The 18,262-nt window shown below is 49.6% G+C and overlaps 8 protein-coding genes across 8 annotated transcripts; 7 read left to right on the top strand and 1 right to left on the bottom strand.

Annotated features, from left to right (window-relative positions):
* Positions 1 to 659: 659 nt before the first annotated feature.
* N7511_003643 (uncharacterized protein) lies at positions 660 to 2,220 on the top strand (the record flags this gene model as incomplete). The annotated part of the gene is made up of 7 exons (XM_057126068.1): positions 660 to 837; positions 899 to 971; positions 1,019 to 1,292; positions 1,475 to 1,562; positions 1,614 to 1,828; positions 1,877 to 2,074; positions 2,212 to 2,220. 7 exons carry the CDS (start codon positions 660 to 662, stop codon positions 2,218 to 2,220), a joined length of 1,035 nt encoding a protein of 344 aa, XP_056984958.1.
* A 611-nt stretch (positions 2,221 to 2,831) lies between these two features.
* On the top strand, positions 2,832 to 4,657 carry N7511_003642 (MFS transporter; the record flags this gene model as incomplete). The annotated part of the gene is made up of 5 exons (XM_057126067.1): positions 2,832 to 3,014; positions 3,092 to 3,454; positions 3,519 to 4,265; positions 4,354 to 4,467; positions 4,520 to 4,657. The coding sequence occupies 5 exons, from the start codon at positions 2,832 to 2,834 to the stop codon at positions 4,655 to 4,657; spliced, it is 1,545 nt and encodes a 514-aa protein (XP_056984957.1).
* A 998-nt stretch (positions 4,658 to 5,655) lies between these two features.
* Positions 5,656 to 7,285, top strand: N7511_003641 (putative MFS sugar transporter; the record flags this gene model as incomplete). Its single annotated transcript, XM_057126066.1, has 2 exons — positions 5,656 to 5,860; positions 5,925 to 7,285. 2 exons carry the CDS (start codon positions 5,656 to 5,658, stop codon positions 7,283 to 7,285), a joined length of 1,566 nt encoding a protein of 521 aa, XP_056984956.1.
* Positions 7,286 to 7,947: 662 nt separating this feature from the next.
* N7511_003640 (uncharacterized protein) lies at positions 7,948 to 8,843 on the top strand (the record flags this gene model as incomplete). Its single annotated transcript, XM_057126065.1, has 3 exons — positions 7,948 to 8,056; positions 8,117 to 8,418; positions 8,472 to 8,843. The coding sequence occupies 3 exons, from the start codon at positions 7,948 to 7,950 to the stop codon at positions 8,841 to 8,843; spliced, it is 783 nt and encodes a 260-aa protein (XP_056984955.1).
* A 278-nt stretch (positions 8,844 to 9,121) lies between these two features.
* Positions 9,122 to 9,922, bottom strand: N7511_003639 (SDR family oxidoreductase; the record flags this gene model as incomplete). The annotated part of the gene is made up of 1 exon (XM_057126064.1): positions 9,122 to 9,922. The coding sequence occupies one exon, from the start codon at positions 9,920 to 9,922 to the stop codon at positions 9,122 to 9,124; it is 801 nt and encodes a 266-aa protein (XP_056984954.1).
* Positions 9,923 to 10,713: 791 nt separating this feature from the next.
* N7511_003638 (uncharacterized protein) lies at positions 10,714 to 12,593 on the top strand (the record flags this gene model as incomplete). Its single annotated transcript, XM_057126063.1, has 5 exons — positions 10,714 to 10,838; positions 10,886 to 11,002; positions 11,052 to 11,105; positions 11,154 to 11,615; positions 11,666 to 12,593. 5 exons carry the CDS (start codon positions 10,714 to 10,716, stop codon positions 12,591 to 12,593), a joined length of 1,686 nt encoding a protein of 561 aa, XP_056984953.1.
* Positions 12,594 to 14,284: 1,691 nt separating this feature from the next.
* On the top strand, positions 14,285 to 15,588 carry N7511_003637 (intradiol ring-cleavage dioxygenase; the record flags this gene model as incomplete). Its single annotated transcript, XM_057126062.1, has 2 exons — positions 14,285 to 14,540; positions 14,594 to 15,588. 2 exons carry the CDS (start codon positions 14,285 to 14,287, stop codon positions 15,586 to 15,588), a joined length of 1,251 nt encoding a protein of 416 aa, XP_056984952.1.
* Positions 15,589 to 16,514: 926 nt separating this feature from the next.
* N7511_003636 (putative integral membrane protein) lies at positions 16,515 to 17,845 on the top strand (the record flags this gene model as incomplete). The annotated part of the gene is made up of 5 exons (XM_057126061.1): positions 16,515 to 16,676; positions 16,734 to 16,844; positions 16,904 to 17,295; positions 17,354 to 17,418; positions 17,472 to 17,845. 5 exons carry the CDS (start codon positions 16,515 to 16,517, stop codon positions 17,843 to 17,845), a joined length of 1,104 nt encoding a protein of 367 aa, XP_056984951.1.
* Positions 17,846 to 18,262: the final 417 nt, after the last annotated feature.

Below are 18,262 nucleotides of genomic sequence, written 5' to 3'. Positions count from 1 at the left end.
GACAATATAATTCGATAACCTGAAGTACGCTGAAGTAAATAGGGACTAATGTGTTTCAAAATCGGGCTCGGGAAAGAATTAGTGAACTTATAAATCCAAAGTGAAATCTCGATCTGAGTTTGAAATTCCACGAGGATCATGTCCACATACCCCGGATTTTGAGTGGAGGAATCTTCAGGGTATACTTGAATATCCGTCATAGCTATTGAATCCCTGATCCATTACATCAAAAGCCTTCTCCCCCGTTTGAAGCTTTATCGAGCCTTGCGCCAAAATTGCCACGTGCTTTGGACGTTTCCTAGTTTAAGTTATACCCTTCTTCCACGGCACTGATCATTCTACAATGCCACAAATCTCAACAGTTGGTTGAGTAGAGTGATCAGATTTAGTTGTTCCACATAGTAGCAGATCAGTTGTCCGAATTTGACTTTGATTTAGACGCCGCCCTCGGTTTTCAAGTCCGCTACTTCCCAACGTGACATTGAGTTGCCACTGATGAACGGAAAGGATTTTCCTGACATGAGCTTTGACAACTATGACAAAAGCTATTTCTTCAGATCCGCTGCACAGTGCTCTATAGCCCTAGCCTCCTCCTGCCTCGATCTCAATTGCCTCGTCTCATTCAGTGAATCCCGCGACTAGCATCACTTCACACTACAATGGCACAGCGGAACCAGGATACATCAAATTCCGACGATGACGAGTGGAATAACGCATTAGATAATGAAGAAAAGCATAAGTCGGCTCACCGACCATCTCAAGATGAGAATCCATTCGGAGACGACGAGGAGGGAGACACGCAGTATCGAACAATGCGTTGGTGGCAATGCAGCATGAGTATGTCAACTGCACTCTTTCCTCTGGCGCACGAAAAGTATCTGATATCATTGATTTACAGTCATGATTGCGGAAACTATATCCCTCGGCATTCTATCGCTTCCTTCAGCCGTTGCAGTCTTGGGACTGGTGCCGTCAGTCACTCTCTTCCATTACGGACCACATTCTGATTTATATCTAGCTCGGTGATCCTCATTGTCGGACTCGGTATCACGGCTACATACACTGGCTACGTGATAGGTCAGTTCAAATTGCGATATATCAAGGTTCACAGCATGGCAGATGCTGGGGAAGTAATGTTTAGCAGAATTGGCTGGCCACGCTTCGGCAGAGAGTTTCTGGGAACGGCCCAACTCCTCTTCCTGATCTTCATCATGGGCAGTCACATCTTGACTTTCACCACTATGATGAGCACTGTGACAGACAATGGCGCTTGCTCAATTGTCTTTGGCATTGTTGGTTTGATAGTTTCTGTTCTACTTGCACTGCCTCGGACTCTACGCAAGGTTTCGTGGATGGCATGCGCTTGCATGTGGTACCCTGGGTCACGATCCTTTTCAGTATTGACTTTGATTTGACAGCTTTCATAAGTATTATTACTGCTTTGCTGGTTACCATGATTGCTATATCTATACAGCGTCCGGGACATGGTCAGGTAGACGCGATTACGACAGTTCCTCTGAACAAGGCATTCTTGGCCGTGACGAACATTGTGTTTGCGTACGGTAAGTGTCCATATTCCACAAGTGGATAAACGTTCACTGATGATTTCATAGCCGGTCATGTCGCATTCTTCAGCTTTATATCCGAAATGCGGGTTCCTACTGACTATGCTAAGACTCTATATCTGCTCCAAGTCATTGACACGAGCATGTACGTAATTGCTGCCGTTGTTATTTACATCTATGGCGGAAGAGGTGTCAAGTCCCCAGCATTGAGCTCGACAAGCTCTGTGACAGCCAAGGTTGCATTTGGAGTTGCTATTCCTACGGTATGTTACCCCAATCTGACTTGAAACAACGTCTAACGCAGTACCCAGATTGTGATTGCCGGTGTGATCAACGGACACGTTGCCGCCAAATATATCTATGTACGAATCTTCCGAGACACGAATCAGATGCAGAAGAAGTCAGTGTTGTCTATCGGATCCTGGGTGGGGATTACCGTCGTTCTATGGGTGATTGCCTGGATCATTTCTGAGGCCATACCAGTATTCAACACGCTGCTAAGCTTGATTGTAAGTCCTTGAATTTTGGCCATTTTATGGTTCCCCAGTTAATTCCATTCTACAGACTTCGCTGTTCGCCAGCTGGTTTACTTGTATGTGGCTGTTTGAGTTTGTTCCGACATCGACCGAGCTAATGTATTTCCTAGACGGACTAAGCGGTATTTTCTGGCTTTTCCTTAATTGGGGTCGATACAGTTCCAACTGGAAGAAAATGACGCTCACCTGTATCAACTTGATTATCGTTGGGATCGGTGCTTGCTTGGTGGGTTTATTTGAGACTCAACAATGCGTCACTCTAGCTGACTCTCAATTTAGTGTGGAATGGGGCTGTGGGTTTCTGGGAAGGCCATTCATGATAGTAACAATAGCTCCAGCTTCACTTGTTCTCATGAGTAATGTTGAAGTTGGGCCTGTAGCTTGTGTATGTGAATAAATATCAAACTATATTTTTTGAGATGAAGACATGGTAGTATTGGCTGTTTTCATGGTTTTTGAAGCGCACGTAACAATTTCGTCGACTCAATCGCACCCAAGTTAGCTCACCCAAACCTTGATGCCATGACGTTACGTGTCATCAGTGGTTAACAAGGGAGAATTAGTATGCATGTCCAATAGATCATAACACAGGCTCACTGGGTTCACGTTCGTACTTAATTTGCATCCTGTTCGATAGCATCGCAAAGGTGCATTCCCAGTGTGCCAGGCTATCTCAAGACCGCATCAGTTCCACAATTACGATCCATACTTGGTGGAAGACATAGTTAAAATGCCTGACAAAGTAACGCAGACCGGAATTCCCTCCCGTGATTCGGCAAGCTTGAAAACACTGATTGACGAAGATCGTTACGCCTCGAGCACAGGTTTGGAGTCAAATGAAGCATTCTCAGACAAAGATCGACCCGACGAGAAAGACTCAACACTTGTAGAGTGGGATGGCCCTGACGATCCGGTGTGAAATCCCCCCCCCCCACAAGGATGCATGCATATACTACCCGGGCCTGGCTTCAATCACTAACGAACTAATAGGAGAAACCTACCAACTTTTCTCCCGCAAAGAAATGGTTTATCACCGTCGTCCTTGGACTAATGACAATATGCGTGACTTTCGCTTCATCAGTATTCAGCACAGCAACCGCAGTGACAGCAAAACAATTTCATGTCTCAGACGGGGTGATGATCCTAGCAACCAGCCTATTCGTATTAGGCTTCGCCTTGGGTCCAATAATCTTTGGTCCACTCTCCGAATTATACGGGCGGAAGCGACCGATGTTCTTGGGCATGATTGTCTTTGCAATCTTCCAGATCCCCATCGCAGTAGCCCGAAACCTCGAGACAATCTTCATATGTCGCTTTTTGGGCGGGGTATTTGCCAGTGCGCCTCTTGCCATTGTGAGCCTTGCCTCTTTCGCGATCCCGTCGAGAAACTGTTACTCACTAGCGTCGTCTGGGGTAGGTGTCGGGTATTTTGGCAGACATGTTTGAGCCAGTAGAACGTGGAATTGCCATCGCCATCTTCGCCGCTAGCACCTTCGTCGGTCCCGTTGCTGGTCCAATCACTGGTAGTTTCATCACAAGGCTCCTAGGGTGGCGCTGGACGGAGTATATCACCGCAATCTGGGCGTTTGCCTTTTCCACCATTGGCTTTCTTTGCATTCCGGAGACATTCGAGGGGACTTTGCTAACAAAGCGTGCCAAGTGCCAGCGCACCAAGACCAAGAATTGGGCTTTTCATGCCAAGGCGGAGGAGAGCGTTGTTGGTGCGCAAGATATTGCGCTTCGCTATCTCCTTCGGCCTTTCCAAATGCTGTTCTTGGAGCCCATTCTTCTCTTGATCACGCTGTATGTTGGTTTCATCTATGGGTTCTTGTATACCTGCTTTGAAGCCTATCCTATCTCGTTTCATTATGAACGCGGCTGGCAGCAGGGAGTGGCGGCTTTGCCTTTCGTGGCTATCATCTGTGGCGTCGCCGTGGCGTGTCTAATCATCGTGGCCTTTTCGTTGACACGGTATCGAAGTATAATGCGCCGCACCGGACGAGTCGATCCCGAGGAGCGGTTAATCCCAATGATCATTGGGGGTATCCTGGCGCCCATTGGAATGTTTTGGTTTGCTTGGACATCGAATCCCCACATCTCTTGGATTCCACAAGTCATCTCCGGAGGCTTTTTGGGGGCCGGGGTGTTGCTGATCTTCTTGCAGGTATGCACTTTCTTCTGCCTGTGATGATTTGTCTGAAATCAGGCCAATTGAATACTGAGGCCCGTGAAACCCTAACTCTGATCGACAGGGACTCAACTATATTATTGATGTTTATCCTATGTATGCCAATTCGGCGATTGCAGCCAATTCCTTCTTTCGGTCATGGCTAGGGGCTGGATTTCCGATATTTGCCTTGCCAATGGTATGAGTATTCCGCGGGCAAGTTTTTCACGAGGCTGACTGCATGATATTAGTTCAAAAATCTGGGTGTGCCTTGGGCCATGACTTTGTTGGGATGTCTCACCGCGGCGCTCTTCCCTGTACCCGTTGCGTTTTTCATCTATGGGCCAAAGATCCGATCATGCAGTAAATTCAGCGTGAAAGGGGAGTAATTAGATTAATCGACATCAGCCTGAGACTGACAAGGGGCTCCATGATTGATGTCCCTCAAATTAGCCCAGAGATGTGACCCCTGGAATAGGCTATGCCCATATTCGGCTTAGTGATTCCAGCCCGGCATTCCAAGTTTCCACGTGAAGGCCGTAGTTCCGACTGCCGGCACTTCCGATATAGAATGATTTGAGATCTTCCAATGGAACTGCAAGTGGAAATTTGGATCGGATTCATTACAGGAAAGCAAAGGGATTATCAGACACAGAAGGAAATGGTTGGCTGTCACGGGGTGTAATACGCTGACTCAGGCCTTGGCGTGCAGACCACATTCGAGTCTCAAACGACTTGACTGATATTCCGATGTCACTGTGACGAACTGATGGAGAAAGTGAGTTACATCAGAGGTGATAGACGACAAATATGCATGACACGCGGTTCATGTTATCGTGGCCCGAGGCACAATTGGACTCTGCTGGGCTCCATCGGCCGGGTCCGATGTGGAGCAGAGACCTGTAGGCGAGAGAGAGGCTTCGCTATGCACTTCCTTGACCAATCCGCTGGTAATGATGCATCTCATGTCATACCCCGGGATCTAAAAGGGGGTGACCGGGGGAGAACTAAGCTTCCTGGGGTAGCAGGAGTGCACGAAACCCCCAGCACACCGTTCCGCCAGGGAGAAATCCGGGGAAACCAAGACTTTTAGCTAATATTATCTGCCGTGGTGACTCTCGAGCACTTCCTTCTCCACATTTGCCTCGACTGGCCCCGTTTTCGCCAATGGGAGCTGCGATCCTCGGACCGGGGTGCTCTTTGGCCCACAACTGGGGGCCCTCCAGACTCACGATCGTCCGGCAGACGGCGATGGCCGTTCAAACCTCACTGCGTGTATATATGAACTTGTCTCCAGCATCATACTGTTTTTGGCGGGGCAATTGGTGTGGCATGATCTTCAATCTCTAGATCTATCTTCATACTTACTTCTCTTTTAAGATATACCATGGCACCGTATCTTGGCCTTCGAGGAAATGCCCTCCTCCGGGCTGCGGTCATGCTGGTCGTGTGCCCTACCTTTACTTGTTATGGATACAACATGAGTGTGGCCGGTGGCCTATTAACACTGGACGCTTTCAATTCTCAATTCCCAAGAATGGACACAATTCACGTCGATGGGGCTCTTCAACAACAAAACTCGCAGATCCAAGGTCGGTCATTTTATCAATGGTTGAGCCAGTATAGATCTTCCTTGCTAATGTGCATTTTTAACAGGCACCGTTATTGCCCTTTATACTGTCGGTGGTATCTTCGGTGCCCTATCATGCGTCTACCTCGGTGATCTCTGGGGCCGACGCAAGGTCATCTTCATCACCAACTTTATCACTATCATCGGTGCCATCCTTATGGCAACATCCTTCCAATTTGCCCAATTCATCGTCGCGAGGCTGGTTCTCGGTTTAGGAATTGGTGGCTATGTGGCGACAGTACCGGTCTGGCAATCTGAAATCTCACCTTCTCACAAGCGAGGATCCAACGTTGTCACTGATGGAATCTTCGTCGGACTTGGTGTGACGCTTGCCTTGTGGATTGACTTGGGTTTCTACTTTGTCAAGGACAACTCCGTCTCATGGCGATTCCCTCTTGCTTTCCAGATCGTCATGTCCATTACTGCAATGATTTTCATTACCATGCTTCCAGAATCCCCTCGCTGGCTGATCAAAACCGGCCGAGTGGAGGAAGGACGTCAGGTTCTCGCCGCTCTGCTCGATGCCGATGAGCACTCCGATACCATCAACGACAACATCCGCGATATCGAAGCCTCCCTCGCCTACTGCGGATCCGGATCATGGACCGATATGTTCAAGAACGGCGAACAGCGCATCTTCCACCGTGCCTACCTCGCCGCTACCGGTCAGATGTTCCAGCAAATGTGCGGTGTCAACCTGATCACCTACTACGCTACCACCATCTTCGAACAATACCTCGGAATGGACGCCGTGAAATCCCGCATCCTTGCCGCTGCCATGGGTCTGATGCAGCCCTTCGGTGGTTACCTCGCCTACTACACAATTGACCGTCTCGGTCGCCGACCCCTGATGCTCTGGAGTGCAGGTGCCATGTCAATCTGCATGGCCGGTCTAGCGGGAACAACCTCCCCCGTCGCAGCCAACAACACAGGTGCCCTGGCCATGGCGGTGGTCTTCCTCTACTGCTTCCAATTTATCTTCACAGTCGGCTACTCCGGCCTGACTTTCCTCTACGCCGCGGAGATGGCGCCTCTCCAAGTCCGTGCCGCTGTCAGTGCCGTTTCCACCGCCACCGTTTGGGCGTTCAACTTCCTGCTGGCTCAGGTGACTCCCGTCGGTTTCTCCACGATCGGAAGCAGATATTACATCGTCTTTGCCGTAGTCAACGCGGCAATTGTGCCTAGCGTTTACTTCTTCTTCCCTGAGACCAAGGGTCGCACGCTAGAAGAGATTGATGAAATCTTCGCGCAGTCCAAGAACATCTTCGACCCACCCCGTGTGGCTCGTGCTATGCAGCTGCGTACGGTGCATGTCGGCGAATCAAATTCCGATGCTGAGAATACGGGCTCGAATGACGATGTCATCAAGGAGGAGGTTAAGGCGTGAGAGATGTGCCTGGACTTACCTGTCCACTTCCAAATAGGATGAGCAGGTATATTTAAGACCAGAATGCCGTGATGAATTAGCTATAGCGGGACTTGTACATATTTCAGATTCCCGACCGGGTCATTGGACCGGTCATTGTCCTCCAGTCACCAATTTGACCCTTTTCCTTTGAATTGTGCTCTCTTGTACAGTAATGCGCTTTTGCGGTCTTCTGTAAACTGCAGATTGACTGGTATCTCGGTTCGAAGATGCGACCGTCGACTTGGCACCGTTTCAGGCTATGCTGCAGAGTTTCATCTGATCCAGGAGGTCCTAGATCCGTGCCTTGTTTGAACCGAAAATCGTCGTCGATCTTAAGAAGCTGTGTTGCAGGTGCAGTATTACATGTACATCAGGCTAAGCAGCGACGCAGATATAGCATGGCTCGTACTATATCCAGCGCTTCGACCCGGAGAAACGTCCAAGTTTAGCAAGGAGCAAGGGTTTTATTGCTCAGGGTCTTGTCTAGATCAAACGACTGACATGTCTCCGGTTTCATCTTGTCCGTTTCACAACCGGCGGCTCCATAGGACTCCGAGTATAAGACATACAGTATGGAATTGTTCACCATCATGTAATTGAAATATCACACTATCCTTTCAAACTCTACCAAGGCATCCAATATGAAATCTTTCGCATGGTTGATCTACCTCCCCATGATGGCAGAGGCTGGCGAGGTCCTATGGAGTGGACTGTTCAAGGCCTCTGCGACCGTGGCTGACTTTGACAAATGTAACTTCGCACCGCACTCACTTCCTTGTGAGCCAAACACCATATACTGATCGATTAAAGGGTCCTGGTCTAACCAAGTCGGCGCTTGGCAATGGTATATTCACGGCACCGCATCAACAGACGAGTACCTGGGACTCTCGCCTGATCACAAGAACCCAGCCGATACCAGCGAAGAACAAGGCATCCGAATCACAATTGACGGCACATCCTTCTGGAATGGCCAGACGATGGAACGATCCGAGCTGATCCCCCAAACGACCGCGGATCTGGGCAGTGGCCATTTGTACTACCACTTTTCATTGAAGACCAATGAGACCAATGCGCCCAATCCCAAGTTTGAGCACCAGATTGCTTTCTTCGAGGTTTGTATCCATCCTGCGCTGGGTTACGGGATCAGAGCTCACACATCCCACAGAGCCACTTCACCGAGCTTAAATACGGTCTCATGAGCGGCGATTCTGCCGACTCGGACAACACCCTGCGATGGTGTGTGGGTGGGACATCACACTGGACGACTCAGCTCGAAGCTGGGAACTGGTATAACTTTGCCTATGACATCGACTTTGATACGCAGACGGTCGGGCTCTGGGCATCGAATGGGTCTAGCCCGTTGACGCAGGTCGTCTCGGGTGTAGCTACCTCAGCTTCCACTAATTCGGCGGATTGGCATATCGGCGAGTTACGGCTTGACAATGGGGGATCGGACTCGGCTGCGGAAGACTGGTTCTGGTCTGGCATCTTCGTGGAGAGAGCTCCGATTACGGCGGCAATGGCGGGACCGAAGTGAGCAAACAGAGCAAACCAAGCATGCCAAGCAAACCAAACACACAAACGTAGTAACATAGCAATCGTAGCAAACATAGCAATCGTAGCAAACATAGCAATCGTAGCAAACATAGCAAACAGCCAAATGCAAAGCCCCCCACCCCCCAGTCTGATGAAGTCATACTCAAGCTTGACCCAAGGTGGAAACGCGAAGGAAAACAAGAAAGTGATGTGAATCGGAAAATTCCATTAAATCATAAAGCTAATTCATAGTTATTTTATCGTATATAATTTATGCATTTACCGGCAGGTGTAACCACCGTCAATGAGGAGATCATTGCCAGTCATGTAAGTGCTGGCATCGCTGACCAGGTAGACGTAAGCACCCTTGAGCTCCTTGGCGTCACCGTTGCGACCCATGGGGATCATTGACATCCAGAGGTCCTGGATATCCTTGGCCACAAAGTCCGACAGACCAGTGTCGATGTAACCAGGAGAAATGCTGTTGACTCGGGCAAAGTCGCGCCACTCGTTGGCGAGCGACCTGGCCAGGTGAATGCAGCCAGCCTTGGCGACGTTATAAGAGGTCTGTTCCTGGGGGAAGTTGGCGATGTGGCCGGACATGGAGGAGGTAATGACGAAGCTGCCTGTGCCGCGCTCCTTGAAGTGAGCGCCGACCGCCTTGGCGCAGTGGAAGGTTCCGGTCAAGTCGGTCTGGATAACTTCTTCCCAGTCCTCCACGGAGCCGTCGAGGACGCCAGCATCGGCGGTCTTACCAGCGTTGGCGATGAAGGAATCGATCTTGCCAAAGTCCTTGATGACTTCCTTGACAAACTTGTCGACGCTGTCCCAGTTGCTGACGTTGCACTTGTAGGCCTTGACCTTGACTCCGTACTCGGCGGCGAGCTCCTTGGCGTTCTTCTCACCACCCTCGGGGCGGGAGGAGTATGTGATGGCGAGGTCCGCGCCCATCTCAGCGCAGCCACGGGCGGCTTCGATACCCATGCCGCGAGCTCCGGAAGCGCCGGTGACGACGACAACCTTGCCCTTGAGGCTCATGAGGTCGAGGAGACGGTTGGCCTTGGGAACGGGGATAGGCATGATGGCGGATTTGGGATTGGAAGGTAAAGAGAAGAGGTGTTTGGTATGGAAGACTGAGATTTGAGGTATAAGGGTTGAGCTTTGAGGTTGGAGAGAATAACATTGTTTCCCCGGTTCACAACTGGCTTAAATACATCGAGCCATCCAATGACTTCATGATTTGGTTATCTTTTTAGCGCTGACATCAGACACCAGGAGCAAAGGCCTGCGCCTGGCTCAATCAGGTTGTTTCTTGTTCCAGGCGCCAGATCCAGTAAGAATCGAACAGCTTCAAGTTGGAGACGGGCGGGACCGTGACATCATGACTTGCAACTGGCCAGTTTGCCAGTTGAAGCTCACCGGAAGATCGTATGAGCTCCTTCAATTCAAGAATACTGCCACGATATACTTGGAAGCTGTTTCCCTCCTCGCTTCCCGTCTCTCTCCTTCTCTTTCTCTCACTTTCCTCCACTTTGTCTGGTCAAAGAAACACAGGCCTTACCCCACTTCTAAGCGCCAAGGCCGAGTATACAACTCACGACTCCTACGCAGGCTGCAGTTAGGCGAGCGATGCATAGTTCAAAGGACCATAGTATTGCGGATAAGGAGAATCCCCCCGACAATCGAGATCCTGGTTTCTTGTCCAGAATGACGAACACGACAATAGAATTAAAAGTCGTTGACTCAGCGATATCCAGAGAACAAAAGCTGTGATTTGGCCACCTAAAAGGAATCTAGAAAGTCCGAAATTCAATTCCTAGCTGTATTTGGGGGAATTAGTAACTTTACTTTTCTTTTCTTTTTTTTTCTCTATGGAAAGCGAACTGGGGGGAATTCCCCCAACTCAGCCCGGGCCCAATGCCCAAAGCCCACTCCAGCGATCTTCTACTGCGAGTACCTTGCATCACAACGATTTCGACGACTCATTTCTTGCCAGGTGGGATCTCTGACTTCCTTAGCGCCCTTTTCTAACCAATCGACTAGGGTCCGAGGCTTTTTCCATAGAGATAGTCACATCGGTCATGTCGCCCGTCACCCTCTCCGCACCAGTCAGGATATCGAAATCCATACGTGGAATGGGCCCGACGACCCTGATAACCCGTAAGACCACAGAGGTATTGCCCAAAAGAGAAATTCCTAACAATCTTAGGTTCAATTGGAGTAAGACCTACAAATGGACTCTCACTTTGACCGTTTGTTTCATGTCAGTCCCACCCCCATCAAACTAAAGCACGGCTGACAGGGTCTACAGCTCCATTTTGACCGGTCTCCCTGCTGGATCATATGGTGCTGGAAACAATTACATGGCCACAAGGTTTCATGTCCAGAATGAGCCATTCCCCAACCTAGCCTGGGCGACGACCTCGTGGAATATGGGTGCTGCCTTTTGGCCACTGATATTCGTCCCGCTGACCGAGTCGTCGGGTCGTATGCCGGGCTATTTTGTGGCGTACTTCATTCTCGTCGTGTCTCTATTTCCCTCGGCATTTGCCCAAAACTTCGCTACTCTAGTGGTGACTAGATTTTTTGGCGGTGGCGCTTCTTCCGTGTCCATTAACATTGTCGGTGGAAGTATCAGTGATGTCTGGTACGGGGATAAAGCTCGAAGTTTGCCAATGTCCCTGTTCGGCTTCACCAGTGTGGTTGGAATCGCCTTAGGACCATTTATTGGCTCTGCGATTCAGACGATTCACAAGAACGATCCATGGAGATGGTGAGATCTTTTTTTCCTGGCCTTGATTCACTCTTGCTGACCAAATCCAGGATCTTCTATATTCAGATCATCTACAACGCAGCATTGATTCCAGTCTTCTGGTTGATTCTCCGCGAGACGCGCGCAGACGTGATCTTGAAGAAACGCGCGAAAAAGTTGCGGAAAGAGACCGGTCGCGCGATTTATGCCGAGGCTGATCTCGATACTACGAGTGTGTTGAGGCTCCTCCAAATTTCATTCGAGCGCCCTACGCGAATGCTATGTACCGAGCCCGTTGTGGGCTTTTTCACATTGTGGGTTAGTTTTGCGTGGGGTATTCTCTTCCTCTTCTTTTCTAGCGTCTCGCAAACCTTCAGTGCCAATTATGGCTGGAGTACATTTCAGACTGGTCTCGTTCAGCTGGCTATCTCAGTTGGCGCCGTGATTGGCACTGTGATCAATCCGATTCAAGACTGGATTTACCTCAATTCAGCAAAGAGGAATCGTGAAAATCCGGGGAAGCCGATTCCGGAAGCTCGGCTATATACTTCTATTCCTGGCAGTATTTTGTTTGCAGCTGGGCTGTTCTGGTATGGTTGGGCTAGTACTGGGGGCGGGTCCATTCATTGGATTGTGCCGACGCTCGGAATTGGCTGTACTGGTGTTGGGATCTACTCTATCTACATGGCCGTCGTCAATTATCTAACTGATGCGTATGAGAAGTATGCGGCTTCAGCTTTGTCGGCTGCGTCGCTGGGCCGCAATACTTTCGGTGCATTTCTGCCTCTCGCGTCGTTCGAGCTTTTCGATACATTGGGCTATGGCTGGGCTGGTACTTTGCTCGGCTTTGTTGGAATCGCTCTCTCGGTCGTCCCTGTTGTACTTGTGATCCAAGGCCCAGCTATTCGCCGAAGCAGTCCCTTTATGCGAGAAGCGATGTTCGAGCCGGGCGACAAAGAGTTGGAGAAGGATCAGCAGTCAGAAAAGACAGATGTGTGATAACGGCGCTCTATTATTCTGGTCTACATGGCATCGACAAGAGAGAGAATATTTTATGTTCTGTAGAAACCTACACATGGGGTCCAAGTGTGGCAGTCTTTTTCTTTTCTACTTACCAGGTTTCGGAAAACGGCAGTTTAAATGGCAGCAAGGTACAATATAAAAGCGTTCCTTTTCTCATTATTCTCCAACATATTAATAGAATCACTAAATGTCTCTTCTCAGGTTGGCATCAACATGTGAGTGGGTCTTGCAATCCTTCTGTTCCATCCTTGGTACATAAGTCAGAGCATCATAACGTCCAGTGTAAGTAGGAATGGTACACAAACTCGTGTGTTGTATCAAGATAGCGCTGCGCATCGTGGTAGCTAATTTGAATGGGTTGGTAAAACAATGAGTCCTAAGCACGCCTGTGGTGGTCTCACCGAACGCAATATATATTTCGATTATGCTCGGCAAACTTGGACTTTCTATTTGTGTAGTGCATCTTGATAGATAAATTATTGTATAGTGATACGAATTATGTCTCGGGTGTTCTTTAATTTGTTAAACTACGTGACAATGTCAAAAATTCAGTTTAGAGCTGCCTGACTGTTTTGCGGTCGGTTATACTCCATTTGGCCTGGAGAATTCGACTGGGGGCAAGGGCTAACACTAATAGGTTGTGTTTACAGTAGACCGTCAAACATCAAGAGGCTTCGATTTTGGCTTAGGGTATCACGAGTGCTAAGGACTGTACAGAACTGGCGGCTTCGAATGTGCATGTCAACTTGACGATGGCACCTCGAAATTGTTGGGTAGGAAATTACCATTTCTCAAGTCAGATATCCAGCGCCATTTAAGTAATGCTCCAATAGGATATAATACATTACAATGTGGTTGAGATAACTTGCACTGCACTGCCGCTCCTAACTCGAAACGTGCAGAAACCAAGTGGATATCGGCGATCAGCCATTTTTAGATTGACGGTCGAAGAAAATCAAAAAAAATGCAATCAACTGCTCTCGTACCTGCAGTAAGCACATGCAAACCGCTGAATGGTGCTTGAGTGCATCAATATGACTCCGGGATATTCTTCTTCGCACAGCACTACACGTAATTGACAGTTTCTCCCTGGGTCAACCACGAATGAATCAGCAACTTTCCAACATTTTGAATGATGAAACAGAGAAATTACTCCGCTGAATCAGCCCCCGAACAGACCAAATATTCTGGAGAAAACCGCGACTGCCCAGGCTGAAGTGGCTCCGGAGAACATCCTCCGCTGAATCAGCCACGCGTCGCAATCCCCCCAAGTCGAGACATCCAACATCGACGTTCAAACGCCCACCCTAAATGAGATTCTTTCGAATCAAACAACTGTGATTCGTCCTGCTTAGACGACCCCTGCTTAAATTGATTAACCTCGTGGGGCAAAAACACCCCAACTCCCGAATTTCTCAACGAGTTGACGCGGCGCCAAGCTGCTTCTGTTCCGGATGCGCCCCAGAACTACCACCAGCCAGGGCTAAGGCATTGGACACACAGCAAGTTCAATGCTATAATGCTCTAACAGTGCTGTTAGTCTGCAGAATGAACACGCGTCAGGGGATGAAAATGACAATAAGAGGAGGGTATAAATCAAGGCTCTCTCGCTGTGCAGGACTTGAAGAGATATCAACACTATCACCTTGACAACTCTGCTCTACATCATGGTTCAGCTTTGCAAATTCCTCGCCGTGGCTGCTGCATGCTTGGCAGCTCCTGCAATCGCTCATCCTGGCGAGAAGCATGATCCTCACCACGTGAAGCGTGAGGTCCACGCCCGCGAAGCCATGGCTGCTCATGCCAAGCGCTCTCTCGGTGCTTGCGAGAGCACCTTGCACGCCCGCGAACTGAACAAGCGTAGCATCGCCCGTCGCTCCCACACTGTTCAGAGCCTCCGCAAGAAGCGCGGCATCACGACCGGTAAGCATCCTTGGTTTCTGTTTCGTTCTAGACATAGGCTCACCACTTTGCAGCTCCTCAGAAATGGCGCCGTAACCTCGCGGCTCTTGAGAAGTGGGAGGCTATTGATCACAACCGCACTGGCATTTTGGACTACAGCCCCGCGACTCCCGAGTCAATGATCTTTGCTGCCAACACTAGCTGCATTTTGTCTCCTACCGTTACTGACGGTCCTTACTATGTCTGGGGGGAGGTTGTGCGCCAGAATGTCAAGGAAGAACTGTATTCGGATGGTGTCGATGTTTTCCTCGAGGTGCAGTACATCGATATCAACACCTGCAAGCCAGTCCAGGGTGCCTTGGTCGACATCTGGCAAGCCAATGCCACTGGTGTCTATAGGTACGATACATCCATGTTCATTTCCATTCCCAGAGAGCACCATCTAATCAATACCAGTGGAATTTCAGAGTCGGGTAACTACGCCGCCGACGGCTGGGACTCGACCTACCTGCGCGGCATCCAACAAACCGACCGCGACGGTGTAGCCACCTTTGACAGCATCTTCCCCGGCCACTACGACGGCCGCGCAACTCACACCCACCTCCTCACTCACTTGAATGCAACCCTCCTTCCCAACAAGACTCTCGAAGTCGGCACCGGCAGCGTCGCCCACATCGGCCAGCTCTTCTGGAATGAGGTCCTCCGCTCCGCTGTTGAGGATACCTATCCCTACACCTCTAATACGCAGGCCATTACCACCAATGCCGATGACATGTGGAGCATTGAGCAGGCTGACAGTGCTTACGATCCCTTCCCTGAGTACCTCTATCTCGGCGATGACCTCGATGATGGATTGTTCGCTTGGATTCAAATTGGTATCAATGCTACTGCTGATTTCACCGATAACTCGTACTACTCCATTGCCGCTTACCACGATGCTGATGGCGGTCACGAGAACTCTGACAGCTCGTTCGTTGGTGGTACTGGCGGCGGTGGTGCTCCCAGCGGTTCCATGTCTCTGTCTGGGTCTGGTGGCATGCCTACAGCTTCGTCTAGCGCGTCTACCTGAGGTTGAGACGAAACAGGAAATATCCTCGATTGTTCTAGGGTTCCAGCTAAACTATATTTTCTCCCACGGGGACTCGACCCGCTTCACTCTGGATTCGTGATTCGTCGGGTGTCCGAAGTGCTGCAACTATACGACTCCGTACCGCTTAGTGAAATTGAAACCTTGACTCTATTGCATTTTGACTTTGTCCTATTCCGTCGTCCAAGCACCAATGATCTACAAAGTCAAGCAAGAAATAGCCTGTGAGTGGCTCTGGACGAGAAGCCAAGGCAGGTCACAGCCACGCGCTAGTCCCGAAGTAGAAGGTAGTCGGCCGGTGATGTAATGCGCGCATGGCCGAGGTTCGAGTTTTGGGCTCGACGAGGTTTGGCGTCTGGCATAAAAAGTCAAAAACACGCATTAATGATGGATTGGGGGCTTTCACCCGTGCAGAACCCAAAAAAACTCCCAAAAAAAGAGGGAGTAAGCGAACCAATTTCGACTCCACCAGCCCAGATCTGCCGACAAAGCCCGGAGCTGCCAACCACGCCAATCATTAGGGCTTGTCGCTTACACTTGGCCCATGGTTTGCCTGCGCCTGATTCCCCCATGAAAGGCAAAAAAAATGTGGTTCATGTGAGAGAGGTCGACGAAAGATACAATAACTGAAGACTAACCAGTGTTTCTGCAGTCGATGTATCCTAGTCGAAGCTCACAATTCAGAGCTTGCATTTACTTCATGCACGCCCTGCTTTAGCCCGAAACATACTTCAGACGAGGCCAAGAAATTGCGATCCATCGAATAGACTCGGCCCTATAGATTTCCCCACTTGCTACTGGTACTTCGAACCCCCTGTTCAAGAGCCGTGTGATCGGATCGGATCTGATCTTCGAATCCCCTTCTCTCTTTCTCCTTTACATGGCATTCCCCATGCCTCTGCGTGACTATGGAAGCTCCAACCCTTGATGCAAGCCGCAGCAAAGCCATTCTGATTGTGACTGCGATCTTCTTGGCTATTTCGCTCATTAGTGTTGCGCTCCGCATCTTTGTTCGCACGCGCATTGTTCGTGCTTTTGGGTGGGATGACAGTATCATGATGGTGGCCATGGTAAGTTCCTCTCTTAACTCCATTCTCAATTGTGCCGAAACTGATCGCATCGCATAGGGCCTCAACCTTGCCTTTGCCATATGTGGAATACTAGGAAGCAAGTATGGAATTGGTAGGCAATTGGCCTTTTTTGAACTTCATCCGGACTACTTCCATCGCGCATTACTGGTAGGACTCTTATCTGTTTGGACCAGAGATGGACACCTCAACTAACTCCCCTCTCACAGTGCTGGTGGCTCGGCCAAATCTTCTATGTCTTGACCTGCGTCGCGGCCAAGATCTCCATCATTATCGCTCTCCTTCGAATCACCGTCGATCGCATCCACGCCTACATTCTTTACGCGGCCATGCTCCTCGCCACTGCCGTCGGCCTCATTTTCTTCTTCTTCACTATGTTCCAATGCTCGCCGGTCAACTTCTTTTGGAATATTCGACAGCCCGGGGCAGAGGGCACGTGCGTGAATAAAAACACTCTCATTTCCATTGCGTACTTGTACAGTGTCGGCGCGGCGGTCACCGATCTGACCATTGGCCTCTTGCCCGTGGCGTTGATCTGGAACTTGCGCATGAATCGCCGGACCAAGGTGGCCATTGCGGGGATTCTGGGCATCGGTTGCATGTTCGTGGCACTGCTAATATTTCCCTTTTCGTCTGATCATCTCACTAATTGGCTCTAGTGCGAGTGCTGCGGTTATTGTTCGCATTCCGTTTGTTCATCATTACAAGGATCTAGAGTTTTTGTGTATGTTTCCCCTCTCCCACCTTTGAAGTCCACCTTTACTAACCAGATCATAGACAACACTTACCAAATCTCCATCTGGTCGAATGTCGAAGCAGGCCTCGGCATTACTGCGGGTTGCCTCACTACCCTCAGACCTCTTGTCCGATTTCTCCGCGACGGATCCTCAAGCCACAGCCGAACAGCTCGGTCGTTTCCCCTTTCTAGTCATGTCGCCGGGTTCCATCGCACATCACGCTCCCATTCCAAATTGACTTCGCAACACGATGCCAACCAATTGTGGACTGGAAGTGGCACGGAAGACCATGGCGTGACTACGACTATCATGGGGACGGGGCGGGTTACAGCACCCAGTGGGAGCGAAGAAGATTTGAATCCGTCGCCGTGGAAGGTCGAGAGATCGGTTCGCGTGTCTGTGCGGGATTCATGATATTTTAATTAAATTCTTATATATATGTATATGTATAATTCACGAAAGATGATGTTAATGTTTACTTTTTTTTTTATTGTTGATCAGGGGGGGGGGGGGGGGGGGGATATGCAACACACACCAAAACTCCCACTCCCACTTCCACTCCAATATCAATCCCAACTCAACTTGGGACTTTTGCAGATCAAGTGATGATCAAAAAAACATGCATGCGAGTGCCAAGAATAGGCGACGCAATTCTAGGAAAGCCTCAACAAATAGTTCGGCACCAAACCGCAGTCGCGTGAAAATGCCGATTAGCCGCACAAAGCCCTAGTTTTCGATGGCACACATAGCCGGGCCCATTGGAGAATCGATCCAAGTCAACAATAGGATTGTAATGGGAAATCTCAGATCGGAATCGAAGAGCCGCAAATC

The sequence above is a fragment of the Penicillium nucicola genome (assembly GCF_028828085.1).
Source record: "Penicillium nucicola strain IBT 29836 chromosome Unknown utg000003l, whole genome shotgun sequence".
In the NCBI taxonomy this organism is placed as follows: domain Eukaryota; kingdom Fungi; phylum Ascomycota; class Eurotiomycetes; order Eurotiales; family Aspergillaceae; genus Penicillium; species Penicillium nucicola.
The sequence above is the reverse complement of the archived record's forward strand: the minus strand, read 5'-3'. Positions and strand labels throughout refer to the sequence as shown.